At 51.5% G+C, this 27,969-nt stretch overlaps 1 protein-coding gene across 4 annotated transcripts in view; it reads right to left on the bottom strand.

Moving 5' to 3' along the window:
* The window catches only part of COL15A1 (collagen type XV alpha 1 chain), a 101,646-nt gene that overhangs the window by 30,150 nt on the left and 43,527 nt on the right, over positions 1 to 27,969 (bottom strand). For 2 of the 4 annotated variants that reach the window (XM_065907783.1, XM_065907784.1), the window contains 15 exons: positions 25,215 to 25,324; positions 22,150 to 22,299; positions 21,094 to 21,246; positions 18,982 to 19,122; positions 18,328 to 18,468; positions 14,683 to 14,742; positions 13,424 to 13,516; positions 11,909 to 12,034; positions 11,287 to 11,349; positions 5,043 to 5,078; positions 4,494 to 4,634; positions 4,252 to 4,317; positions 3,404 to 3,439; positions 3,215 to 3,298; positions 1,723 to 1,788 (listed from right to left, as the gene is read on the bottom strand). In XM_065907783.1, the coding sequence (XP_065763855.1) occupies positions 1,723 to 1,788; positions 3,215 to 3,298; positions 3,404 to 3,439; positions 4,252 to 4,317; positions 4,494 to 4,634; positions 5,043 to 5,078; positions 11,287 to 11,349; positions 11,909 to 12,034; positions 13,424 to 13,516; positions 14,683 to 14,742; positions 18,328 to 18,468; positions 18,982 to 19,122; positions 21,094 to 21,246; positions 22,150 to 22,299; positions 25,215 to 25,324 (1,466 nt within the window). The remainder of the gene's footprint in view (positions 1 to 1,722; positions 1,789 to 3,214; positions 3,299 to 3,403; positions 3,440 to 4,251; positions 4,318 to 4,493; positions 4,635 to 5,042; positions 5,079 to 11,286; positions 11,350 to 11,908; positions 12,035 to 13,423; positions 13,517 to 14,682; positions 14,743 to 18,327; positions 18,469 to 18,981; positions 19,123 to 21,093; positions 21,247 to 22,149; positions 22,300 to 25,214; positions 25,325 to 27,969) is intronic. The other 2 variants (XM_065907786.1, XM_065907785.1) reach the window with 2 other exon arrangements.

Raw genomic sequence — 27,969 nt, 5'->3', positions numbered from 1 at the left:
TTTGTGGTTCACTCCACATGGTGCCAGGACACTTCCTCCTCCAAGCCCAGCTCCCACACACCTATTAAAGGCACAGAGCTTGGCAGAATATACATACAGAGATATAACTGAACGACAGCTTCCCCAATGTACAGTCATCCCCGGGTATCTGAGGGGTACAGGTGTCAGGATCCCCTGTGGATACCAAAATCCTCAGATGCTCAAGCCCCTTACACAAAATGGTCAGCATATAGCCAATATACATACTCCATATACTTTAGATCATCTCTAGATTACTTATAATACCTAATACAATGTAAATAGTTGCCAGCATGCAGCAAATTCCAGTTTTGCTTTTTAGAACTTTAGGATTTTTTTTTCAGTCTTTTTTTCAATCCAAGGCTGGTTGAACATGTAGATGCAGAAGCAACAGGGACAAAGGACTATATACTAACATATAAGTAGCGTACACACGAAAAGTGATGGAAGTGAAAGTCGCTCAGTCAGGTCCGACTTTTGCGACCCCATGGACTGTACGGTACAGTCCATGGAATTCTGCAGGCCAGAATACTGGAGTGAGTAGCCATTCCCTTCTCCAGGGGAATCTTCCCAACCCAGGGATGGAAAAGCATAAAGGTGCAACTGGGAGGGAATTATCTGAACAGGAGAACCTTGATCCTCCCTTAGAGATACCCTTGAAGGCCTGGACTTGCCAAAGAGAAGGACAGGGATTGAGACAGAAAGAAGATTCTTGGGGTGCGGGCAGACAAGGCCCAAGGACTCAGAAAAGAGATGTTGATTCTTAGATCTTAGGCTGTGTTTTGCTTTAGAATTAAGCCACCTAATGCTCTAAGCTGCCAATAATTAGAAGAAAACTTTGTGAAATGACTTTCGCTTCTTTGCTTTAGGGTTTGCTTATTGGGGTGTTTTGGGTGATTCTAGTAGAAATCAAGGAAAGGGAGCCCCCTTAGATGTGGGGAAGAGAGTGAAATGACCCATGAACAGAGGCTCACGGCAGGAGACACTGACTTGAAAGGAAACTCTCAGATATTTAGTTTCAGGATATATATTGCAAGAGCCTTGGGGAGAGAGCTGAGTTTTCCCCAGGATGTGGATGGCAGGGGCTCAGGCCAACCCCTCTGGGGACTCGGAACCCAAAGCTTTCAAGGCCAGAGCTCTTCCCTCTCGCCCCAGCTGTCACCAGCAGATGTGGAAGATGCAATGGGAATCCACCACGCGGGCTGCAGGAGGAAGCTTCCTTCCTCTGAGGTCCCGGTGAGTCACAAACCAACTGTGGACTTGAAGAAAAGAGGGAGCTTCTTTGTGTGTTCCTGATCTCTAAACGGGGCCAGGAAGACTGAAGCCAGGCACATTCCCTCCTCGTGTGCCAGTTTCCCCGTTAGCGGTAGGCTCCTCCCCTTCTGGGAAATGAGACCACGTAAACAAAACCAGGCCCAAAGCATTGCTCAGACGTCAATTAACTTGTTACTTCTGATTCTCTGATTTCCATTACACACATTTCTGATGCAAGGGACTGGAAGCTTCCACCGCATTGGACAAAACTCCCAGCAGAATCAAATTAATGCTGCAGCAACTTCTCAGAGACACAAAGTCTCTTTCCATTCCGCTTCGAGACACGTGCGCTCTGCGCTTCAGGAGCCCAAAGATTCCAAACCCACCCAACTTAGGTTCAACTGGGGCATCTGGGTAGGCCCTCACTCCAGGGCACCTGTGGATACACACCGGAGGCCCGATGAGCTCAGGAATGTCCGAGAGATTCATGAATCCTTGGGTGATGTTGGTCAAAGACTGAAGAGAGAAACCAGGCAAAGAGACAGAGGGTGGCACATATTCCACCTTGTTCCCGGCAGGGAGGCCTGAACCGAAGTCACCCTGCAGATGGCAGATGCAGGCAGGCAGAGACAGCACCCGCCCACTGCCGACACACACTCCACCCGCTTCTTAAGGCCGCCCCGAGCCACATCGTCACCTTTCTCTTCTGATTAATCTTCAAATTGCACAGTATATGAATGTCTTCTTTCTTGTATAATTTTAAATATTAAAATTTTATACATTTTTATAATTTAAAATATATACATGGTGAAGGAGACAGTGATGGATGGGGAAGCCTGGCACGCTGCAGTCCATGGGGTCTCAAAGAGCTGGACACGAAAATGAGTGACTGAAACAATTAATATTGTATTTATGTTATTAATATATAATTATAAATTAAGAATAATATTAATACCCACAGAAAATAGTGTTGTTGGGGGTGTGTGTGTGTGTTTTATACATATCTGTCTAAGTGGTTATTTTATATAAATGGTACCAGGCTATATGTATTACCCTTCAGCTTGCTTTTTTTAACTCGATCATATGACATGGAGGTCTTTCCATGTCGAAATTTTCAGTATGAACATATTAGCACGTCGCCAAAGAGCTGTTTAAAGGAACTATACAATTTATACTTCCAACAAAGAGATTTTTCTATTTCACCATATCCTTATCTACAATTGATATTTTTGAATTATACTTAAAGATCTCTAGTCATTGTTTTTTTTTTTTCAGTTATTTGGGACTTTCTGTCTTTCTGTCATCTACCAGTACGACATTATTTCTCTTCTAAGGGCCACGATTTTTCACAAATGTGACGTTCTAATGTCCAGTGGGCTGCGATCAGGTCCCAGCACATCCCACTCTTCTCTACAAATCTCCATCAATCTCCACACAACCCCATGCCCATCAGCTCCCTGGGCCTTGGATACACCCATGTTTTTCTATTCTGTGCTTCAGCTCTGAGTCCCGACCCCCTGAGTCCTGGGAGTCCTGTCCTCCACGCCTACCTGGTAAATCCTGCTTAGCTTTCAAGTCCCTCTTCAAAGATACTGCTTCCAGAAAATCTGTCTTGATTTCTCATATCCTAAACCATCCTTCCTCCCCGGCTCCCCCACTTATGTTCCTTGCCTGCCGGTTACAGCCCTGTTACATGTATTTTTCTGACTGCAAATGCTGCAAACCAGAAGAGAGGGTTGGGGACACACTATGCGAGACAACAGAGGTACCACAGTAGGCACAGACGCCGGCCCGTGCTGGCAGGCGGAAGCTCCAACACCAGAGGCCAGCTGCACGCCCCTGCAGAACTAGCCGCCCTGAAGGCGCTCAAGCTGTGGACAACCCTCCCTCCCCTTCAGCAAAGTCTGAAACACCAGCCGTGCTCTGACCTGGGGATACTCACACTAGACAGGACCTCGATGCGCCCCGGCGGCCCCCTGGGCCCGGGGGGCCCCACAATGCTGGCTCCGTCCATCCCTCTGTCACCCTGGATACAGCAGTGAGGGTGGGGAAAAGTTCACTGTATATGGACAGTGCTCCCAGAACCGGGATGAGCACTTCTCTCACCCCTACTCCGGATCGATGACCTCACCTTAGGTCCCTGGTCTCCTTTTTCTCCTTTGGGACCCTGGCAAAACAAACAAACAAACAAACATTCTTTGAATTTTTTTCTGTTCACCTGGCCCACTTTCCATCTGTCTTCCATCTTGCCATCTCTCCCTAAGCTCTCACAAGGATTTTATCCTTGATAATGGGAGCAAAAGATGAAGGGCAAATTCCCCTCACGGAGCCAGAAGGAAGGAACATCTCAGACAGCAAGAGGAGCAGAGGCCCCTCCCAGCACTGGCCAAGTGTCCTCTGACCGTGACCCTCAGAGCTCTCTGCATCTGGGGTGGGGGAGGTCTTCCTATTCGATCATGGAGGGGCGGCGATGCTCCCCTCTGTGATGCTCAGCTCCCCCTGTACTGGCGTGCCCAGCTCTGGGTACCACTTGACAAACATAATGAGATCCTGGGGACTGGTCTTCTTGAGAGAAGCATCATAACAGAGGATGGACCACACCTCCCTTGGGGAAGATGCAGCGGGCAGGGGTACCAGCTAGGAGCATAGGATTCTGAAATGGGGCGAAGCGCGAGTCTTGAAAGGGCAGCAGAAAGGAGGCAATGAGGCTGAGATGCTTGATGGTTAGGGACTGGGGAGAAAGAGAGAAGGATGATTTTCAAGTTTTCCCATATTACATCTTGTGCAAAACCTCTATGCTGTTCCTCAAAGAAAGAAACTATAACCAGCACTTGGTCTCCCCACCGCACAGCTGGAAGCCGGAGGCTCAGAGAGTGTGAATTATTGCAAGTCACAGAGCAGGCTGGCACCCCACAGCTTCCCCACGCCAGCGTGAAAGCATGACAATCCGCAAAGTGAAGGTTTCAAAAGTCAACCTACACTTGAAGCCGTCGGCCCAGAGAGGGACTCATGTAAGTGCCTGATGCTGCCTGAGCCCTCGGTATCCTAGGGGAGGAAGAAGAAGAATTTCAGATCTGACTCCCAGACCCCTCCCTGGGCCAGGCATGGTGCTGGGAGCTGGGGCTCCGGGGAACCAGCAGCACCATGGCGTCCAGTTAGCTGGCCCTTCCAGTCATCCTTAATACACGTTGCCCTTTAACCGCAGGGATGAAGGGAAATACCTCAAATCCAAGTCCTGCTGTGCATCCAGGGCCTGGGGGCCCAGGGGGTCCCGGAGGCCCTGGGGGTCCCATGACCCCAGGAGCGCCAACTTGTCCATTTTTCCCTGGGGGTCCTGGTAAGCCTCTGTTGCCGGGATCACCCTGTGAGGAAGGGGACAAGCTGACTAGACTTGGGTCCATTCATGGAAGGAACAACATTCACACCTGAGTCAGAAAACTGTTCTTTGAACTTCGTTAGATGGATGGATTCTGTGATTGGTGCTGTTTAATGGTACAGAAACAGCTGTCTTGCCAATTGACATTTCCCTGGAGATAAGCTGACGGCGCTCGCTGAATGCATTTGGGTGGAGGGAGTGACAGGAGAAAACCTGCCGGTCATTCACTCTCCTCCAGCTCCAGCTGTTCTGCCTTCCCCAAGTAGCTCCGTCCAGATGTTTTTCTCTGACCCACGACATTTACATCTTTAGTACTTCAGCCCAACAGTTTAATGATACTAAACTCAGAGAGACAGGAAGAAGGAGGAGAAATTTTTTCTTTTTCATTTTTTACCTTTTCACCAATTGAGCCATTAGGTCCTCTAGCTCCCTGAAAAAAAAAAATGATGGCCGATTATACATAGTATAATAACATATCTTCCATTAGGTACGTTTAGAAGAAAATGCAAGATTACAGACACTTAAGTAACAGGACATTAAAATGGGACCCTTCCTGTGCAGTTTTGACTGATGTCTCAAACCTGAGCCCATTACCGTCATTGTGAGTTTGCTAGGCAGGTCATGCTGAAAGCTTGTGAAACCCATTTTTCAACCATTAGTTCATTACCTACCTCAAGTAGAAGTTTTCATTATCTACTGAAAAGCAGAAGATGAAGATGAACCAGGGAAAGATTGTCAAAGAAGGATTTCCCTGGAGAGCTGTCCGTGTACTGAGTGGGCCCTCTCCCCACCTCCCCAGGATGGAAGGAAAGGGGTGCCTCTCCTCCTTGAAGCCAAGAAAAGGGGCTTCAAGAATTTGATGTGTATTCCCTAGGCTTTTGGAGATATGTATATAATGGCTGACTCTCTTCTGGAAAAATCTAAAGACCAAAAGCTGGCTGGAATAGCCCCAGAATTGAGGCGGAGGGTCTCTAAAACAGCTTATGTGGCCACCACCAGTGGGCGCCACGGTAGAGGTTTTCTAGGGGGTTAGATGTGGATCCCAAGGTAAAGAGCCAGCTCTGAGCTCAAAGCAGAGGGGAGGACCAACGGGAGCTGACGGTCAGGAGGGGTCGGCCACAGGGTACACTGCCCCACACCAGAGGACTGCAGTCGGGGCCCCCAGCGGGAGAACCTGCAAGGAGACCGCCCGAGCACCCTCGAGGGAAGAAGCCAGAAACCGCGAGGCCACAAAGAAGGCTCTCGACACCACGACAAAGCCACAGTCCAAGGCTGCGCCTTCTCCCAAGCCCCTCCTCCCCTTCCTATGTCAAACCCACAGAAGTGATGCGTCGACGGTTCCAAACACTCCTGCTCAAAAATAAGACGGTGAGCAACACTGAGCCTGAACTCGTGAGGAATGCCGACGAGAAAACACGGGAAGCTGAAGCCAGAGGCTTCAGCCACAGAGACACCACAGGCAGAGAAATGTCAGGTAGGGGAGGAGTGGAAGCCAAGAGCAGACTCTGGCTCTGATAGAGAGAAGCTGACATTCTGGAGTTAGATAGCCATGGAGCCCTGCCCTCTGCCCTCACCTTCCATTTCACTACAAGAACAATAAGAGTTGTTCGGTGAAGCGAAGGGATAGGGCAGAGCCCCAGGAGGCTAACAGACTCCGGGAGGTCCAAGGATACCCCACACACCTAAGCTCAGCTGCTGAGGCACATCCCAATCCTCCTGCCCTAAAACCTGCAGAAGTAACGACCACCCGACTCGCCAGTACTGTGTATAAACAAAGGCAGAAAACAGATTACAGAGGGATTCCAATTTCTAGAGCATCAACACATAAGCAAGAAACCCTACACATCTGAGCAAAAGCAAACCCTCTGAAAGAGAAAAGCACCAACCACGCAAAGACTCCTGAGGAAACAGAGCTAACACGGACCAACGGGACTCTAAGTAAACACTACATACTCTGGGGAGAAAACGGAGGATATGATTGCAGCCAAGAAACAAGGACAAACTATTATGAAATAAGAACAGTGGTTACAGAAAAAAATCAGTTAGAGATCTTAGAGACAAAGATATGTAACTGCTGAGAGGAAATACTCTATACAAAGGTTGAATACCAGAACAGACATACTTAAAGAGAGAACTTCAGAGAGAACCCGGCTTCTCTATGGGGTGGCGGGAGGAGAGGAGGGTTTACAGAAGGAAGCAGAGGTAACTGGGGTCCTGCTGCTTCCCTGCCTGTTGACCTGACCTGGGAAAAATGAAGCGTGGCCTAACATCCAGAGCAGAAACAGAAAGACCTAGGTTCCAGTGTGGCTGCCCAAGCTGCAGGGTACAGTTCATGCGTCTGTTTTTCTTGGGTGTGACCAGCCACCATCGCCTGCTATCCGATGCAATCTGTCCTTGAAGGAAGTACCATCCTTGTGCATTTTCCCAGTAACAAGTCAAATCTCGGTCAGGGATATTGTGAAATAGAAGTTAACTTAGCCCAGTCTCTTGATTTTTGGACTCTGTCCTCTGAAAACATTATTACTGTTGACTCCACTCAAGAAAAGGATGCTCATAAGGTGAAAAACCGTACTTTTTCAATTCTCTTTCTGACTTTTCAAATCAAGAGTACATCTTGTAGCAGTTTCAAAGGAAGTTGCAGAAGATATGTTAGACCTTGATTTATCTGTCTCAGAAACAGATGATTTTATCCAGCTTGTAGGTATGAAGAGATAGTATCTGGACTCATTTCACTGGCTCACACATTTGGTGACCACCATTTTGGAACATGAGTAGATCAGTTTGGGGATGGAAGAGCTTATGTTACTGTAACGTACATGAATAGCCAGAGTCAAAGTGGTAGCTCCAATTTAAAGGATCAGCAAAGACCCCATAGCTAGAATGGTGAAGGCAGACCCATCCTTCACTCCTCGGTGAGAGAACTGTGTGGTGAGGCTATGAGCTGTCTTGGAATTCCAACCAGCAGAGTTGCGAGTCTGAATATGATGATGGGGTATGGAGAGACCTGTTCTACAGCAGAAACACTGTGAAAGAACCAGGTGTGGGCGTGCAGCATGTTGCAAAACGATGGCTTAGAATTTATGAGAAATTCTGGGGGCTTCCCTGGTGGTCCAGGGGCTAAGACTCCATGCTGCCAAGGCAGGCAGCCGAGGTTCAATCCCTGGTCAGGGAACTAGATCTCATGTGCTGCAACTAAGGGTTTGAATGCCACAACTAAAAGATCCTGCATGCCATAACTAACTGAAGATTCCACACGCCTGGCACAGCCAAGTAAATACATATTTTTAAAAATTCTGGTTCATAATGGTAGCTGGGTTTGCTAAGGACAATGTTAGACTTCATCATACGACATCAAAGATCTTTGCAGTTGTGGTTTCTTACTTACTGCCTTGTCAGTGTCTCCTGGTTTTGTGTTACACTGATAACTTCAATTTGTCACAATTGAAATCAGCTATGCTCTATATGGTTTCATGGAGGCCTACAATTCAGTTCAGTTTAGTTCAGTTCAGTCGCTCAGTCGTATCCGACTCTTTGAGATCCCATGAATCACAGCACACCAGGCCTCCCTGTCCATCACCAACTCCCGGAGTTTACTCAAACTCATGTACAATTCAGATTTTGTACCAAATACATTTGATGATTAAAGAAGATATAAAATAGGAAATCCAGCCAATATCATAGTGTTTAATTGAAGCAAGCTGTTATAAGCTCTAAACCCATTACTAGATTCTACTTAAGAGCAACTCAGCTCACCACCACTCAGGTTCTTGGGAAGGGGTACACTGTTCCTTACTACACAAGATTTAGAGAATTGATCGAAGCCAGTTTGGGACTGGTTGGAGAGGGGGAAGGCAACTGTCACTTACTTGCGTTCCTCACACATCTCATGCAAAAGCTGGTTTTGCAGTGCCGGGCAATGACATTTCAAGAGCTCAGTGAGATCCCTCACAGCCAGTTACTGGGAGCCTAACAGTCCTCAGCAATGCTGGGCACTGAAGGAAATTTCACAACATTAACTCTCTTCTTCCTGGGCATCCCAGTGCCTTTTGAGACTGAAGAATAACATGTATTAGTCAGATTATGAAAGAAGGAAAAGAATGACAACCATTAGTCCTAGGTCCACGCTGAAGACAGCAGAATCTACAGTGCAAAAGCAGAAAGAAACTTTTCAGAGAGCCATTTCCAGCATTTCCAGCTTTTCAGCAGCCTTTCCAGAACCATTCTATGGATGAGAAAGCAAGCCATCCCCTGCCCATCCCTTCATGGGCTAAAGATCTCAGAGTGTCTGCTCATCTTAATTTGGGGAAAATAAATTACGGAATATTCCTGTGATCAACTTCAACACAGAATAATCTATTTGATGAATTCTTAATGACATCCACATTTTGATGACAATCTCACATTTGAAAATAACAATATTATTTCCAGCCAAGTAAACCAAATCTTATTCTTCGGGGTTTTCAACTATCTAGACTGGTCCGTGTGTCTTGCAGGTGAGGAAGGGCTAATGTCCTGGTGACAGCGAGGAACGACCTCCCTACAAGTGTCCACCTAGCCGTGGAGGGCACCTCCTGGGCAGGAATGAGTCCTCTGGCACTGGAGGCACGCAAACTGAAGCAGAGATCGGAGGAGAGTCAAGGATCACACGCGTCACTGGATTTTATGTGGTGTTACACCCCTGAGATCATTCACTTTCTTTAGCGTGTTTCTGTTGTTATTTCGCCGTCAGACTACTCTCCTCGGTTACTGCATGGCGGGGCGGGGATAAAGTTTCATGTACAAGGTTGCCCTTCAGCTCTCCTGAAGCAAATTTCCAGGTGTTTCTAGAGTCTGCTTTTCCTTGACCAGAAACCATCATAGACACACAAATTAGGGCAACAAATTAGATCTCATAGCAAGTTCCAGGAAGAAAAAAGTGATTTATCTGCCACAATTATTCTGGGCAAGCCTGCCGCTTTTGTGCATGACCCAGTGTCTGAGCGGCTGCAGGGTGAGCCTGCACGGGTGTTTGTGGGCGGATGTGGGCGTGAGCTTGGGCATTTTTCAGTCTGAGACCAGAACAGCGAGGTGTGTGGAGGGGGTAGAAGTGTGAGGGGAAGGGGTGTGGGGCAGAGGCAGGGGAGCTGCTAGGAAGAGGAGGGAAGCTGAGAGTAAGTCTTGTAATGTTTTCTGCAAATTTTAATTTCTTATGAAAGAGCTGGTCCATGTAAAATGAGTTCTGCAAAACGCGACAATTGTTTCTTCTTTTTCTGAGAAATGAGCTTTCCATGAAAATCGAGTTACTGTTTCAATTAAACACACTTGAGAGCTGACTGAAAACAGAAATTCAGTTCGGTGACGCTGGGGGTGTCTAGGGAGTCAGCGTTTCCCACGGCGTTGTCCAGGAGGGGTACACAGTGGGTCTCCACTCCCCTAGCCGTGTGGATGAACCCTCCCTCCTCTGAACCCCAGTGAAGCTCAGAACTACATCTCTAGAAGGACACTCACCTTATCTGGATTGTCTGCCTCTGTAGAACACAGCTTATCTCATCAACCAGGCCAGGAACACGACAGGCAGGAGCCCCACCCCCCAGCACCAAGGGGCTTAGCAGACAGAAGATCACATGGGTTTATGGGGGAGGAGGAGGATGAAGGTGTGTGAGACTCGGAAATGGAGGAGTCAGCAAGCTGCTCACAGAAGCCTGTGCTAGACTCTAAGGCAACACAGACAGTGCTTCTGCTCTGCCCGTCGGAGTGGGGTGGGGAGCAGACTGGTGAACTAACAGCTACAGTGTCCCTGGCAGGAGGGGTCCCGGCAGAAGCAATACAGAGCTAAGGGGAAGTGGAGGAAGGAGGCGTGCTTTCTACTCATAAACAGTCCAGGAGAACCTCCCAGAGGATAGATCTGAACTGGGCCGAGGAGGATGAGGAGAGAGAAAGGAGAGGAAACCCATGCAGAGGCCAGGAGGTTGTGCCAGCCTGGGGCCTTTCAGGAGGGCTGGCTGGCCTGGAGGCAGAGGCCAGGAGGTTGTGCAGGCCTGGGGCCTTTCAGGAGGGCTGGCTGGCCCGGAGGCGGGTGTGTGAGGGAGCGGTGGTGGGGAGCTAAGAGGTAGGTCAGGAAGGGACTTGAAGATCTGCACATGGTGAAGGTTCCATCCTGCAGGCATGAGGGAGCCAACGGTGCTTTCTCAGTGGGAAGACAGTGAGTGATGAGAGCTTGCTCTCGGAAGATGGACTGGCAGGTGGGTGGAGGCTGGACTGTGAGTGGGGAGAAGGGGCATCAGTGGGGGCCTGATGCCACCCTGGAGGCAAGGAAGAGTGAATGTCAGGTCAGGGCAGAGAGAGAGGTGAGAGATGTGGACTCAAGTCTGGCCGTGGACCGATGGCGGCAGGGAAGGGAGAGGAGGGAGGAGCAGAGAAGCCTCCGTTTCTGAGTCCAGGTGACTGGGCAGGTGGCGGGGCCACTCCTGGAAGCTGGGAACGTGCAGGAGTAGACGGGAGAAGATGCTGAGCGCAGGTCTGGGAGTAGAGAGCCCCGGGGAGAGACATCCAGCAGGGAGGACCAGGAGGGGACCGAGGCCAGGTCAGCCTCAGAGGACAGACAGGCAGGATGGGCCTGGGGTTCCCGCTGTGACAACGCCCCTCCCCTCTCCCCGTACCTTCTCCCCTTTCATTCCAGGAAGGCCAGAGGCTCCATCAAGTCCAGGCTTTCCCTCAGGGCCCTGAGGAACATCAAGGACAATCAGCCTGCAATATCTTCGATAAGTATCAATTACAGACCCTCTTTGGAAAAGAAGGCCAGAGCTGAGAAGGCCCAGCGGGTGAAGCCGGGGGGTCTGAAGCCCCGTGTGAGCCTGTCCCGCCCACAGCCTGGCCACTGCTGGCTGTGCACCTGTAGACGAGTGTCCTTCACTCTCTGGGCTGGGTTCTCTCTTCTGGGGGGGAGTCGGGGGCAGGGCTGGACTAGATGGTCTCTGGAGCCTCCCACCCCAGGCCAAGCACTGACAGACTATGATTCCAAGATTTTACATGAGCCTGTATTTCCTACACAGACTAAGACGAAGCAGTGAAGCAACATGTAGGATGATATTTTCCTTGGCTGTTGCTTCTCATCTGGAGTCTTAGTAATGTCTTGGCTGAGGAGGATTTGGTTTACAAATGCCAGCTAGCTGCTCACTCCTAGCCATAAGCCTTAGCACTGGGGTCTGCAGCCTGTTCCCCTTCCCTGGCTAAAGGAAGCCCCCTGGGTCCAGAGAGGGGGCGATGACTTCAGGAACTCACCGGGGGACCAGGTTCACCAGTGGGTCCATCTTCTCCAGGAGATCCAGGGGGTCCCATGAAAACATCAGTTCCTGGTTTTCCTGGGATCCCAGGTAAGCCAGGTGGGCCTGGGGGACCTGGAGGACCCTAAAAAAAGACACCTGGTTAAAAAACAGCGCAGGAGGGGACAAATGAATATGTTCCATTCACTCCATTGTTGACAACGACCCTAAGGTAGAAACTGGCGCTGCTCCTTAGAAGATGGGGAGAGTGAGGCTCAGTGAGATGACGTGACTTGCTTAAGAGCTCACACACACAGCTAATTAGGAGAAGAGCTGAGATTTGGACCCAGGTCTTTTTAAGCCCTTATCTAATGTTTTCTCCCCAGATATATTATACAACAAAGATGCAATTTGTCGGAATTCTCAGAAGCGCTCTACTTTAGTTTTCTGATTACCTGAGCGGTTAGTCCAAAACTGCCTATTGTCAGAAAGTGAAAGGGTTAGTCACTCAGTTGTATCCAATTCTTTGTGACCCCATGGACTATATAGCCTGCCAGGCTCCTCTATTTATGGGATTTCCCAGGCAAGAATAATGGAGTTAGTAGCCATTCCCTTCTCCAGGGGATCTTCCTGACCCAGGAACTGAACCCAGGTCTCCTGCATTGCAGGCAGATTCTTTACTGTCTGAGTTAAGGCCTATTGTTAAGCCTTATTAAAATACCCCTGCAATGTACTAGTCTTTTTAGCCTGGGGCTGGGTTTGCTGATGCCACCAGCTTGGATGTTCTAAGTGGGTCCTGTCCCACTCATCCAGCAGGCCCTGAACGCTTCCAGGCCTGTCATGATGAGTGGGCAGAAAGGCAGCTGAGCAGAGCCCTCTAGATGGGGATTCTTGACAGGGGCTCAGAGGAAGGGATGGAACGCGGTTGGGGCTCTGAGAACAGATGCATGAGATTCAGCTGAGAGGACAGGTGCTCCCAGGGGGAAATCTAGAGGGACCAGTGGGGGCCCGGCCTTGGGCAAGAGGCTGGGGGAGCGAGTTGCCAAGGAGGCAGAAAGAGTGGTCTGGAGAGATAGAGAGGGGGCTGCCCCGGGGTAGGGAGGGTTTTGAGAAGAGTCTGGAAGTCAAAGTGTGAAATGCTATGTAGAGAAGAGGCCAGCAGGTCTCTGTAATGGGTAAGGGGGTGGGGGGCAGAGCCGGTGGTAGAGGTGAAGGTCATGGGCATACCTGCTGTGGAAGAGCTTCTGGAGAAGGCTGCCAGGGGAAGGAGGCTGCAAGTGTAAAGTGGGGCTCCTGACGATAAACTAAGGTCAGACTCACTTAAAACTGACCAAAGATGGAAATGCCGAGCATACGTAAACGTAGATGGGAAGTATAGTGAGACCCAGGAGCCCACCGCCAGCCTCAGCAGTCATCTGCAGAGGCCAAGCTGGTTTCATCTGTCATCAGCCCCTGCGTCCCCCGTCCCGGATCCTCACGAAGGCTGCCCTCCTCTCGCCACCCGCCACTAGGCCTTTGAACCCTTCACACTCACTCTGAGCAGCTCCTCACTGTGCACCAGGTCACCAGAGCCAGAGCCGACATCCAGGCCCCAGCCCAGGCTGGAGCCCTCAGCCTCCACTCCCACCTGCAGAGAGAAAAGGTTCTCCGGCTTGGTTTCACCATCACGCTCCAAGGATAGGCATGTCCCTGAAGGTTTTCCAGCATTCTGGGCCCCTGTGACGGCTGCTGCGGACTTCCCTTCTGGCTCTTACGCCCGGTCCCCTCTACGCTGCCCTCCTCCTCTTCTCCCTCCTGGCTGTGCAGCCAACATACTGCCGGCGCTCAAACCCAGGACACTTTCACAGCCTCTCATCCTCTCTTTTCCTGCGTTTCCAATCCCTACTCATCCTTCAAGGTCCAGTTCCATGGTCACCTCCTCCAGGAAGCCCTGCCCAATCCCGTTTTCAGACAGAATTTGCCTCTCCTGCTTTGTGTCCCACCAGCCTCTGTGGAGGTCTGGATTTGGCCGTAGGGCCACCTGGCTTTGAAGTTCAGCTGTGTGTGTCTGTCGGCCCCGCTGGGCTGGGACTCCAGAATTGGCCCAGTCCTGAGACACCTCTGGGTGTCCAGGGTAATAGAGATCTGGCACCAAGAAGGCACTCAATGTCTACTTGCTGAATGTCATCAAATTCCTCCAAAGAACAAAAGGAAACTTCCAAAACACCTTTCTGGTACTTAACTCCTGAGGCTGGGAACCAGGCAAAGCCTCCTTCAATCATCAAGTAAGGAGGATCTGGGACAGGGGTTAGAACTGAGTCTGGGCGGGTTGCAGTGGTGTGTGAGTGCGGGTGGGAGAAGGGAGGTGATGATGTGGAGGTGGGGAGACAGTGAGGAGGCTGCTGTCACCGTCCAAGGGGTGAGGAGGCGCTGCACAACCAGACTGAGGGCCTTGGGGACTGACTGGATCAGGGAGGCGGGGGAGGCACTTGAGGACATTTCCTGGCTTCTCTCTTGGGGATCAGGAAGATGGGGTACCACTCCCAGAATGGGGGAACCCTGCAGGGAGAGCATGCCTAGGAGCATGGTGACAAGTTCCGCTTGGGATGTGAGGCACCCAGGGGCCTTTCCAGGCACAGGATAGAAAGGCGCTTATAAATATAAAACTCCTGGGCTCCAGGAGAGAGTCCTGGTCCAGGAGTGAGCGCCAAGCTCTGCCTGGAGGGCACTTGGGAGGAGAATCCTCTGTGGCTGTTTCGTGCATCCCTGGCCCCGGCACTTTGCGCACGCGACAAGCATGGGTAGGAACCTCACCGTGGGTTCAGTAGGCCCGGCAGGTCCAGGGGGGCCAGGAAACCCCTCCTCAGCTTCACCCTAAAGAGAACAAGATGTCAGTGGAGCACTGGGCACCCCCTCCTCCCGTCCCCGTCTCTCTGCAGAAACGATGCTCATCTTCAGAGGAGGCTTATGCAGGAGCGTTATAAACCTAATTTGTTGAGCATGTACCACACGCCAGGTAAAATTTTCCAGGTATTAGCTCATCTGATTCTCACCACACCCAGAGAGAAGGTCTACATCCCCATTATACACACGAACAGACAGACAGAGGGGTGTGGCAGGGCCAGGCCTGGGTGTCCGTCTCACCCATTACCTTGGGTGAGTCTAAGACTGAAAATCATCGAAAAGATACTTCAGAGTGGGTGCGCCTGTCACTGTCTTTGTTGTGCTTTTAAACCATTTGCTGAGGCATCAGGGTACCTATTTCAGCTCGTCACAGATTCCAGACCCAGGCACGCAGGGTGGTGTATCTCCGCAGGTTATGTGCAGGATGGAATGCCGCACACTCGTCTTTCCCTTTCTCCCCCCTCCCCATCTCTCCTCTTTTTTGTTGTTGCTTAGATACTAAGTCGTATCTGTTTTATGACCACAGGCAAGGCTGTCCTGTCCAGGGGATTTCCCAGGCAAGGATACTGGAGTGGGTTGCCATTTCCTCTTCTAGGGGATCTTCCCGACCCAGGGATGGATAGCATGTCTCCTGTGTTGGCAGGCAGATTCTTTACCACTGAGCCACCAGAGAAGCCCCAACCTTTCTTCTTAGAAATTTAAAAAAAATTTCACTGGAAAAGTCAGAAGCACCCTTGGTGGAAACACCACCATATATTAAGAACTTGTCAACCACCACCGTTCTGCTACTTTAAGGCCATACTTGCTGACATTTAGAAAGGGCATTTCCTTCCCAGGCTTTTGCATGTGTCTATTTTTAAATAGTTAAGACCACACAGTATACTGAATTTCATAACCAGCTTTTTTCACTTAGCATTATACAGCAAGTATTTTCCTCTGCCATTAAATACTCCCAGTAAGTTTAATTTTAATAGCTGCATAATGTCCCATTATTTGAACATCCTTGAATTCAGTTAACTCCCCTATTGTTGGCTAAACTGTATCCAGTTTTCTTTTTCCATTAGGGACAATACCGAGATTAACATCCATGTACAGAAAGCCTTTTTAATATAAGACTACTTCTTTTAGCATTGATTCCTAGAACAGAAGTGTCTGGGTCAACAAAATGCAATTTATGGTGCTTATATGTGTTGACACAGAACTTCTCAGAAGCAGCCAGCCACTGACACTGCCGCCAGCATCGTGGTCTCACCAGGTCCTCACCAAACACCAGCTTCTCAAAGCACAGAATATAAAGGCTCTAAGGACAAGCGAACCAGGGTTCCCAACGAATCAGCGGCAAAAAGGACAGAGTAGGTGGGAGACAGTCATAGACTAAAAGAGACGTAAGAGACACATCAACCAAACAGTGTAGGCCCTGTTTGGATTCAGAACCAAACTAACCATAAAAAGGCATTTTTAAATGGCCAGGGTATTAGATGATGTGAAGGAACCATTGTCGGCTTTGTTAGATGGATAATGACATCCATTATCCCCCACTGATGGATGATACCGTGGCAAAGGGGAAAAACGTCCCAGGTCAAACTTTTAACAATACATATTAATGTGTTTTTGAGTTAAATGATATGATGCTTGGGATTTGCTTTAAAACACTCCAGCCTTCCCCTTCCCTCCACTCCACAAAGATAGCTGTGGGAGGTGGAACAGATAAAAGGAAGATACATAATGCTGCTGACTGATGTATATGAGGGGGTTTATTATACTATTGTAAGTCCTTTCGGGACTTTTTACAGTTGCCATAATTAAGAAGTTTTACAAAAAGAAGAAGGAGAACTGGCTCTGTGTGAAGGCGCATGGCCAGCCAGCACAGCTGAACCTGATGTGGCATCTCTGTGGGGAGATGCAGTCTTGGGGTTTCGTGTGCTCCTTGGGGTGAGGAGCAGAGGAGCAGGGGGACTTCCCTTAGGGAGTCACAGCACAGGAGCTGGGGGCCACAGGCATCACAGCCAGCCCCGTGGGTTCCACGTTCGTAGTCTAGTCGCGTCTCCTGGGAGCGTGAACCCTGGCGCCAGGGGCTCCTCCACTGGCTTGGCAGTGGGCTCAGACGCCTGCAGCAACCTAAGCATCCCAGGTGTCTCCAAGACGCAGAAATGTTTAAAAACCAGAGCTCTTGCTCACCTCCTCCTTTTACAGAAAGCAACACCAAGACTCACCACAAGTCAGAACCTCAGCCTCCCGGCTCCCAGCCTGGGGCCTCCTCACTACTCCACACTCTCAGGGATGCTCCACGGCATGAGCTTTGCAGGCCAGCGTGCCCGGGCTCAAGTCCTGGCCCTGGTCTCAGGGGCATGCCAGAGCAGGCAGGTCCCTCTACCTAAGTGTCGCTCCCCTCGCCTGGGAAACAGAGATGACGCTGCTTGCACCAGAGAGTGCTGTTGTGCGTAGAGTCAGATCAGCTTGGAACCCAGAGTGCTTAATCAATGTCCATGCAAAAGGCTTATTTCTTGCCCCCTCACTGTGAGTTCCTTGGGGGTAGGAACGAGCTCGTATTCATCTCAGTTTCCCAGTGTACAGACTGAGGCCCTGAGCTGCTGCGCATTGAGTCACGAGAACATCAACAGGTGAGTGAATGAAAAATAAAGCGACACCGCAGAGCTTGATGAGCACCAGACGCCCGCGCAGTGGGCGCTTGGGGCTTGCAGCTGGCTCTCGGACGCACCAGCCCAGTCCCTCCAGTCCCGGGTCAGCCCGGGAGCACTGCGGCTGAGGGACCGTGCCTGGAGGCTGACTCAAGGCTCTGAAAGCTTGTGTGACCAAGTGCGACTCGGGGGCTGCAAGCCCACGCTGGTCTCCAATGGAACAGTTTCCTTTAAAAATATTGACACTTAAAGGGCAATTTAATTCCCCAGTTCACACAAGCCCGTGCCGAGGACCGGCTCTGGGTTTCCCACTTCCAAAAGACAAAGTCACAGCCCTTAAGTAGTGACAACCTCACACTTGCACACAGAACTTTCCAAACATTCGCTGGCCTGCATTTCTGACTTGACATCACAGTCTCCCTCTTTCACGGATGAGGAAACTGAGGCCCAAAGAAAAGGATTTGCCCGAGGTTGTATAGTTGCGACCCAGAATTATAGGAACTCGTGTGACAAGGCGCTGAAGGTAATGCGACCCTCTCCCCACCCAACACACACACACCTTTGATGCTTCTATTTACTTTGCAGTCTCTGCCACATCTTACAAGCTTTCTCACCTTCAGAATGGGAATCCCATGACATTTTAAATGGGCCTTTGTACCTTTCGGCAGGTCTGCCTGTTAGGCTCACTTCAATTAATGTGGGCAACTGGGGACACAAAGCCAGCTGCCCGAGGTTCTTTCCTCTTGCTGTCTGTCTACAAACTGCAGGGTGTTCGCTCCAAAGCCCCAGTTCTGCATGTTGCAAACCAAGATGAACACCCAGGCCCTTCCCACGACTCTGGCCTTTCTTTCCGTCCTCTGTCAGACTGGCCAAGTCAAATCGTCACACCTCTACGTGAAGTGAAATCCTCACTTACCGGAGGGGCCCCTCCTTCAGGGGCTACCGAGGGTGAGGGGAGCGGGGGCCCCTCAGGGGGGGCGCTGCCCAGCGCGTCTGCCGCAGCCGCCGTAAGGGGCTCCTCTGTCGTGGCTGCTGCGACGTCTTCGTCACCAGGACCCTGAGGAGGCAAGGCAACGTAAGGACTCGTGTCGCCTCACCCACAAGGCCGTGTGCCCACCGCTGCTGGGGCGTTTTGTCGATGGTCCTCTGAGGGGTGCGAGCCCAGTTTCAGAGCACTTGCCTACTTACAACTGTCATTACCCCCGACACACTCACCGAGGCACAGGCTCATGACCCTCTTCTGAAACGTGCATCTCCTCTAAGCCCTCCTCCCCAGCAGGGCTCACTGCCTCCCCCACCCCAGCAACGCAGTCTAACTTTGGACCACGCTCTGAGAAAGTTCTCCTCGGAGAAGCTGGGCGTAGGAGGGTCAGGACCAAGCCTGCTCCCCGACCCCCTCCGCCACGCGCCTCAGTTACATCCTGCCTCCCTCTGTTGGTGCCCACCTAAATCCGCGCCCTAAGGAAGTCGCCTGTGCATTTGGCTCTGGGAAGGCCAGCAGCTGCTCCTGTCTCATGACCCTGACCTCCCTCCCCACTGTGAGCTGGAGAGGATGCTAGGAGACACCTACAGAAGTGACCCCTCGCTCGGGGGCCGCTGTGGGTGTGACGAAAGCCAGGTCATCGGTGGGGACCCCGCTGGCCTCTTCATCCTCAAAAGTGCCGAGCGGCACAGCTGCTGTTGTTGTAGAGCCTTCTTCACCGATTGGACTCTGAAAGGAAATTGGTGCAAGGGATCGTCCACCTCATCCATACCCTGGGTTGCCGGGTGTGTGGCCGCAGGGAGGAAACGACTGAGGTCATCAGACAAAAGCATGGCCAGAGCTCATCTGGGACCAGCCTTAGCCCACAGACCCCCCAGAACTCCAGGCTTAGAATGCACCCCTCAGGTCATCCCCTCCCTGCCCCAGAGTCCCCTCCAAGACATCTCTGCTGGAAGTACATCTTCAGTGACGGGAACTCCCCGCCTGCACAGGAAGCCCCTCTATCTCCAGACAGCCCTGCTAGTTTAGCTTCTTTTCAGTAAAGACGGGAACCTGATCCCCAGTTTCTTCACCCTGTGACAAGGGGTTTGCCTTTAAAGAAGAAGGGAAGGTGAGGGGGGAGGGAAGCAAGGTGAAGAAGAGGAAGAAAAAGAAACAGCAGGTGGTAGTGACGATTAGTTAATTAAAATAATCCATGTAACCACCAAGTGGCCTGGGGAGCCCCATCACCTGGCACGTGCATACCCTACTCACTGTAAAGTGTCCCTGTCTGGACATCAGTACCAGAGGTGAAAGGCCGAGAACGAATGTGTGGAAGGATCTCAAAGACCAGTGTTGGTGTGTGACGGCCTGACGACCCCCCGCTTTCACGCACCCAGCAAGCATCCGCTGAGTCCCCAGCATCCGTAGGGATGCAGACAGACCTATGAGCAAGATGTGTGTGCTCCCCAGCCTCGCAGAGCCCACAGCCCAGCTGAGAGCCAGAAATGAGCAATTTACCAAGTCTACTCTTAATTACGATTGTGATGAGGCTTCCCAAAGAGACATTCGGGGGTGCTGTGAACGTGTCTGACAGGCAGACGTCACAGCCTGGGAAGCACCTTCCTAATAAAGTGATGTTTCAGCTGAACTCTAAGGATAAGCAGGAATTAAAGGAGGAAAGGCGGAGGAGGAAAAGGTCCAGGCAGACAGGAGAGAAGGTGGGAGGATTCTAAGGCAAGCAGGAGTGAGGCACGTTCCAGAAACTGAAAGAAGGCCAGTGAGGCTGGAGCACCGACAGCGGGACAGTGGCCCAAGACACGGCCCCGAGGCTGGTGAGGCTGAACCCTGCCGGCCGCGGCGGCCAGGTGGGGGAGCAGGGGCTGCAAGGAGGGTGGTGGGAAGTCTCCCACAGACAGCTGCCCCCACCAGGAGGAGCTGGGAGAGAGGGTGGAGGTGGCCAGGAGAGGCCTTAGCCATCGTCTGGGCTGGGGAGGCGGTGGCTCAATCCAGGGGCCTGGCACTGGAGAAAGGTAGAAGGAGACACAAGTGTGATATGGTGAGGCAGAAAAATCAACAAGACTTGACGCAGTGTGACAGAACGTGGGAAGTACGGAAAAGAATTCTGGATTTGGCAGCTGGTGGATGAGGACTCCGTCGTCTGAGACGGGAACCCAGGAGTGGAAATAAGGAGTCTAGGTTTGAATCTGTGGCGTCTGAAGGACGTGCAGGATAGCCATTATGAGAGTGTCGCAGGACAGACCGGCCGTGTCCTCGGATCCTTGCTTGCATCCTGCCTTCAGGAGACGGGAATGGCCTCTCCATGATGCCTGAGACGAGGGTTGAAAAGGCCTGGCCAGGCCACTGGACTCTGCCAGGGCCTGCTTGAACCTGGACCCTCCACTGCGCTCTGACCACCTGTGCTTCGCCCAGAAGTGGGCATGGCTGTGGCTGCCATCACCGCCCGCACTCACACCCAGCACGCCTCCACTCCCGCGCCCGAGGCCTGCATCAGCCCTGCGCTGTCCCCGGGCCCCCGGGGCCCAGCACACTCACGGGCACCGGCAGACCCCACCTCTGGGGGAGAGTTTGTCAGAGAGGTGCCCCCTCCCCATTCAGTTCTTCTGGATTCGCTGGACAGAATGGAGACCAGCCCACTGAGAAGGCTGGGGTCTGCTCCCAGCTGTGACCCGCAGCCTCCCGGCACGTCACACTCTTTACCAGAGCGACCGCTCCTCCAGGGTCCCGGGTGGGCACAGGGAGGGTGAGTCCCCCGGTGGGCACGCGGCCGGCTTCTGCTCCCCCGGCAACGCTGACGGGCTCCTCGGCCTCCCCGGCTGCTGCTGCTGCCGAGCCTTCTTCGTTTTCTGGACCCTGAGTACCAAGACATCAGCAGGCCCACCATGACTGACTGCTGCGCCACGGCTGGAAGGAACGGAAGCTGCCCTCCCTGAGGCCACCGACTGTCCCTGTGACAGATCTGACGGCTGTTCTCCAGGCCTTTGCTCACTGGGATTCCCGGCAGGAGGTGGCATCCCTGACCTCTCCTGCAGCAAGGCAACACCCCTGGTCCAGACCCAGACGTAGCCCCCAAACCCACCTGCCCACCTCCCGGCTTGCTTACTTCCTTCTTTCCCTGCTCAGGAGTCAAGGGATCTAAGATCCTGCTGTGACTCCGTCACTTCCTCCGAAATACCCTTCAGGGACTCCCCACTTCTGCTGAGCGTTCCCAGCATCTGTGGCCTCGGAGGCCTGTCCAGCCGTTTCCCTCCCCACTGCGCGCGCCTGGCCTGCAGGCACGCTGCACTTCTGTAGGACTTTTGTGTTCATCTTGATGCCTCCGGCTTCTGCTCCTACTGGCCTGCCTCCTGGAACACCTGTCTCACTCCCATCATGAGGCAACTTCTAAGCATCCCCCTGGTCTCCCCTTCAGCACCCTTAACCCAGAAAGGCCTCCTGGACCCCCAACTCTGGGTTCTGGGCCCCCTTTGGGGGGCTCCCCTGTGTTCCTCCTATCTCACCTCATCCCTCTCGGTACCCCGGGGCTGGGTCTGTCCTTTTCACCTGGGGCCCACCACCGCACAGTACTCCACAACAGCTGCTGAATCAGTCAACGGAGGCCCGGGCCTCCAGATCCGAGTCTACTTGGACTTGGCTCCACAAGGCTGCCACCCTGTACTTTGCAAGCAGGTGAGGAAAACCAGTGACTGCTCCTACTCGAGATGCCACCGAACTCCAGAAACAAGTGAAGTGGAACACGCACGCTGGGCTGCTTACCGGAGTGACGCCCTCCCCGGGGTCCTCGGTGGACATGGAGAGGGTCAGTCCCCCGGTGGGCCCACTGCTGGCCTCTGCTTCCGCAGCAGTGCTGACGGGCACCTTGGCCTCCCCCGCTGCTGCTGTGGCTGCCAAATCTGTGTATGGACCCTGGGAACAAAGACATCACTAGGGACCGGATCACTTGCCCACAGCCCTGATCAAGAAGGCTGTGGCTGGCAATTTGCATCTCTGTGGCTTCTTTCCTCAAAGTACTTTCTTGTCTATGACGTTGCCCCACCTCCACAAAGCCCCAGAATCCCTGTGGCGGGAGAGACTGCAAGGCCCCTGTGCCTTCCGTCTGATTCCAAGCATCTGTTTGCCACACCAGTGGCTGGGAGATCGCTGCCTCCTGAGACATCTGCCAGAGGACTGGACACTTCAGTCTAGCCCCGTCTGCCTCCCCGTGACCGCTCCTGTGAGCCCATCCGGAGCACAGGAAAAGGGTGAGTGTCCTCCCCCACGACAGTGCTCCAGAGATATGGAGGCAGAAACCCTGTCCTCCTCAGCCTTCTCAAGACTGGACACCACTCCCTCTCCCTGTGACTCTGTTTCCTTAGAAAATTCACAGGCAGATTCTCCGAAGGTTACACAGCAGATGCAGGATAAGATGAGAAAGAGCGGCTTTGGCTGCTGGTATCACGAAAGCAAATGTGCTTTATCTCGGTTTTTGGTTTTTCAAAAAAAATCTGGGGTGGGGTTTTGCTGTTTCATTGCAGAAAATAGTTCTTTTGATACTAAAAACACTAAACTGATCGGAGTTAGATTTCTTTGCTGAAGGACTTAGAGCCTATAACCAGAATACAGACAGGACCATTTCCCAAACTCACTGGGCTTATAGAACTCTTTTCTCATATAACATTAAATCCTTATAGAATTATTGTCCCAAAAAAAACAGAGAAAAGATGATGTCATAGGATTTTAACATATTATTGACCAGGGGATTTTTGCAGAAACTAAAGCCTTTGGTTGGTGATTTGTTATATAAGTGAATATTGAAACACTCCAGTCAATAATGTTTGAGTAGCAAAAGACGCATTAATACATCTCTGGTCAATAAGTTGTTAAAATGAGATTTTATTCTGACTCAGTGTCAGCTAAAGTTCCAAAGGGCAAGTATAATTCAACAGGCTTCAGATAACCTCTGTTAACCTCTGAAAAAAAAAGAGCCAGACTACTTATGTGGGACATGCATGGAGACAATGAAAGGAAACGGAATCAGCTCTGTCCTCTCCTATTGGCCGGGCTACGTAAGAAAAGGGAAAGAATTCATTTAGGGGCTAAGCAATTAGAGAGTAAGAATTCCTTTCGGCAATTTCCTAGTGGGAGTGGGTGGGAATCAGCCTGCCAACGGAGGACGCAGGTTTGATCCCTGGTCCAAGAAGATTCCGCGTGCTGCTGGGCAGCTACGCCTGTGCACCACGACCGCTGAGCCTGCGCTCTAGGGCCTGGGAATTCAGCCCCTGAAGCCCACTTGCCCTGGAGATTGTGCGCGGCAAAAAGGGAAGCCGCCACAACGAGAAGCCCACGCACTGCATTGAGGAAACCCTGGCTCATCATGCCCAGTGAAAGCAACGAATACCCAGCACCGCCAAAAATAAATAAATACATTTAAAAAATTATTAAAAAAGCTTCCTCTGGAGACAACTTTCTGTGTGCTGTGGCTCCCCCCACCCTCCACCACTTGTTTCACAGAATACACAGTCTTTGGACTTTGGGAGACAGAGGGACGGGTGTTCGGTTCCTTCGGGGAAATACCAAAGGCAAAAGCAGGGAGCCATCTAGACGCAGAGTGAAGAGAGAGAGAGAGAGAGAGAGAGAGAGAGAGAGAGAGAGAGAGAACTGGCCTGCTGCTGCTTTCCTGGTGATAGAATGATAACAAGCGCTCCAAAGAGAGCCACTAAAGCCGTCCTGAGATGAACTCAACCCACAGGGCCCCCTCGAGGTGCAGGGTGACCAGAGGGTGGAAGCCCAGGAGGAAGTTAAAAGGTCAAAAATGGACTAGGGTCCTAGATCCCTTGCAGGAGGACCTCTGGGGAATCACAAAAGCCCCCATGAGAGAATATTCCAACAATAAGGCATCTTCCCCACAAAAGGCCCAGATCATAGTCTTGACCAGCCACATAAAACTGTGCCGTTTCCTCCAGATGGGCCAGGCTCTGCAGATGCTGAAAACAGCTTCTGGGGGGTGGGTGGTGATGAGAGAGAGGAGAAAGAAGTAGGAAAATAGGCAGGAAGTTCCCGTGCTTCCTTCCCTGCCTGGCTCCTAGTTGTATCTGTATTTTTATTAGATTTTTTATATTATGCTTAACTAGATTTTGGAAATACCTGTGAAAATAGGCTGTTTACCAGACAGTGACCGGGAGAGAAGCGTCTTGAATTTCGGTCCCAGGAGAGGGGAAGGAATGAGCTGACACACAGTTCTTAGCAAAGCCAGAGGTGAGAAGGTTCTGAGTTGGAGAAGGAAATGGCAACCCACTCCAGTATTCTTGCCTTGAGAATTCCAAGAACAGAGGAGCCTGGCAGGCTACAGTCCATGGGGTCTCAGAGACGGACATGACTGAGCAACTAACAGAGGTGGGAAACATGTTTTAATCTGGCACCCTCCCATGTCCAGTATTTTAAACAGCTGGCTTTGCACATGTAAAAGCCAATTTCCAAACAATACAGCGGACACACCTGCAATAAATCCGATTCTGTCCTGAAGGGGCTCAAAGGGCGGAAGAGGCTGTGCATCTTCACAATAGGAGGGAGTCAGGTTCTGTGTTGAGAACCTAGTGTTCACCTCTGGGGAGGTCTGAGGACCAGCCTGAGCTGTGTCTCCTCCCCTGTCCTGGCACATCCTTGGCGAGCATCTTGGGCCCTGGGACTCCCACCTCCTCTGTACCAGAAAGAGGGAGGCAGTCTCCATGGTGCTCATCTAAAACTCTTGCAGCCTCCTGCAGTGCCCAAGACAAGTCACCATCAAGTCTGAAATAAGCAAGCAAATGCACTACTGACTTACGTGACATTTACCATTCACTCACCTCTTCAGTGACATGCAGGAAGGCCCCATCCCCTGAGCCAGTGTCTGGAGTGGGGGAACTGTCCACAGTCTCAACTGTCTCCACTGTGCCATTCAGGATCTCACCAGACCCTACAGGAAGCAGGCAGTTTTCAATGAATAACTGCACTTTGCAAGTGAAAAAGAATGAGGTTTCTTTTCATCTATGACTTGAAAAGACGTTCGTAACACAGGGTTAAGAGGGAAAAAGTGTTGCAGAAAGTCTGAGAGGCAGTATCGCAAGGTGGTTTCAATCACGGGCTCCGGCATCAGTTGCAGGGTCAGAACCCAGCTCTGCCGTCTACTAGGAATATGACCTGTGGCCAGTCATTTAACTTGTGGCTCGGGTTGCTTGCCTATAAAGAAGGGATTGTAATTCCTATCTCACAGGGTCATTTTGAAGATTATGTGTTACAAAGATTAATTAACGCAAGCACAGCACTGAGGACAGTGCCTGCCACACAGTTAGCAACGGGTAAATGTTCATCATCAGTGTGGTTCTATATTTGTAAAAGGAAAAAAATATTTGTATGAGAATACATGCTTCACTATCTTTAGATATATTATCACCAATATATAATTAATATGTTATTATACATAACATATAAAATATATAGATACATACATATATATGTGTGTGCAGATAAACCACACATACTAGGCTAAACCACAGTACTTAATATTGGTTTCCTTCAGAGGACAGGAGAGGAAACTACCACTTTTTTGGTTCGTAGGACTCTGCATTGATTGAACTGTTACCGCAAGCACATACTTCTTTTGCAATTTAAAAAACAAATGGAGTCCTAAAGCAAAGAAAAAGACTGTTAAACGAACACGACTGCCTGCCTGTTATGGGCTCGGTCCCAGGCTAACTCGAGCCAGGCACTTCCTCCTGGAATCCTCGGGCTGGCCCATCGGGGCTCCCGACAAGGGCCTCCCACGCACAGTCGGCGGGCAGAGCCGAGGTAGGAGTCGCACGTCTTCAGTCTCCCACTGCCACCCCAAGGCGTGTGATCTGCATATTAGCACCCTGTGATTATTAGTCCCATTTTGCAGAGGAAGAACAAGGCCCCACACAAGAGGCTGGGAGGGGCCCTGAGCCAGCCATTTACACACACGCTGCGCTCAGCCACAGCCCGCGGTAAGGACGGGGTCGAAGGGAGGTGCTGAATACTCAAGGGGAGCTGTGCCCACGTGCACTTTAGAAAACTGCAAGTCCCGGAGTCGCCAGCCCCTCGCCACTCACGCTGGCCACCAGGGGGCGCCGCGCAGGCGGCCGGGGGCCCCAGGCCTCTGCCCCCCACGCCTTGAAGGGTGAGGCTGGGGGCGGCTCCCACGCCCTGTGCCGGGGTGGTGTCAGCGGCCCTTGGAACCCAAGTCTGGGGAGGCTTTCCAGGGTTGGGGCTCGGGGTCCAGCTCCTCCTCTAGAGATCTCTAGCCGGCTCTGCTGTGCCGCCTGGCGTCCGCCCGCCGCAGGAGGAGTCTGGCAGACGCTGGGACAGGCGAGCCGCGCTCGGACGGGCCCCGCCTCCTGCGCACTCACCTCTGCAGAGGCCTCGCCCCGACCCCGCGGTCTCTGCCCGCTCCTTGCTCCTCTCTCTGAGACCCTAATCACCCCCCGGAGAGCAGCAGGCGCAGCTCACAAACCTCCGCACCCGCAGCGGCAACACCCAACCCTCTCAGCCACCCGGGAGGCAGGGCTTGGGAATGCTCCCGGGGGCGGAGGAGGAATCCAAAGCTTGGAAGTGAGCAGCCTTCCCAGACAGCAGATAGGTGGCTGAGCAGGGCTTCCGTCCAAGGGCCTTCTCTCAGCCCGCAGTCTTTCCACAGCTACGCCCTGACTCTGCTGGTGCTGTGACTTTATTAAATTAATACACAATTTTTTTATTCAGCCCTGTATACCTTCTCTCATGAACAGACTTCCCAAGTTTACTTGCTAAAATAACATTCATTTACTGATGACAGTAAAAGTGTTGGTTGCTCAGGCTTGTCTGGCTCTTTGCAACCCCATGGACTATAGCCCACCAGCTCTTCTGTCCAGGGGATTCTCCAGGCAAGAATACTGGAGTTGTTAGCCATTTCCTTCTCCAGGGGATCTTCCTGACTCAGGGGTCGAACCTGGGTCTCCTGCACTGCAGGCAGATTCTTCACCATCTAAGTCATCTTTTTAGACTTTAGAAGAAAAAAGAAAATGAAAACCACCTATAATCATTCCACCCAGAGATAACTACTCACAACATTTTGTTGTATATCATTCTAACACACACACAAACACACACATACAGCTCTACATGGCAATATATAAATAGATATAAGTAACATATATTCAATGGAGCAGGCAATGGCACCCCACTCCAGTCCTCTTGCCGGGAGAATCCCATGGACGGAGGAGCCTGGAAAGCTGGGGTCCATGGGGTCGCTGAGGGTCGGACACGACTGAGCAACTTCACTTTGACTTTTCACTTTCATGCACTGGAGAAGGAAATGGCAGCCCACTCCAGTGTTCTTGCCTGCAGAATCCCAGGGACGGGGAGCCTGGTGGGCTGCCTTCTATGGGGTCGCAGAGTCGGACACGACTGAAGTGACTTAGCAGCAGCAGCATATATTCATATTTAGGGTCATAGCACACACATAGTTTTGAAAGCTGCTTTTCCTACAGAGCTCACCACGACCATGTCCCTGGGTAATTAACTCTTCCGTGTCACCAGTTCCAGGGCTGCACGTGTTGTGGGGGGTCT

The sequence above is a fragment of the Muntiacus reevesi genome, chromosome 17 (genome assembly GCF_963930625.1).
Source record: "Muntiacus reevesi chromosome 17, mMunRee1.1, whole genome shotgun sequence".
Lineage (NCBI taxonomy): Eukaryota > Metazoa > Chordata > Mammalia > Artiodactyla > Cervidae > Muntiacus > Muntiacus reevesi.
This window is presented reverse-complemented; position numbering and strand designations above follow the sequence as displayed.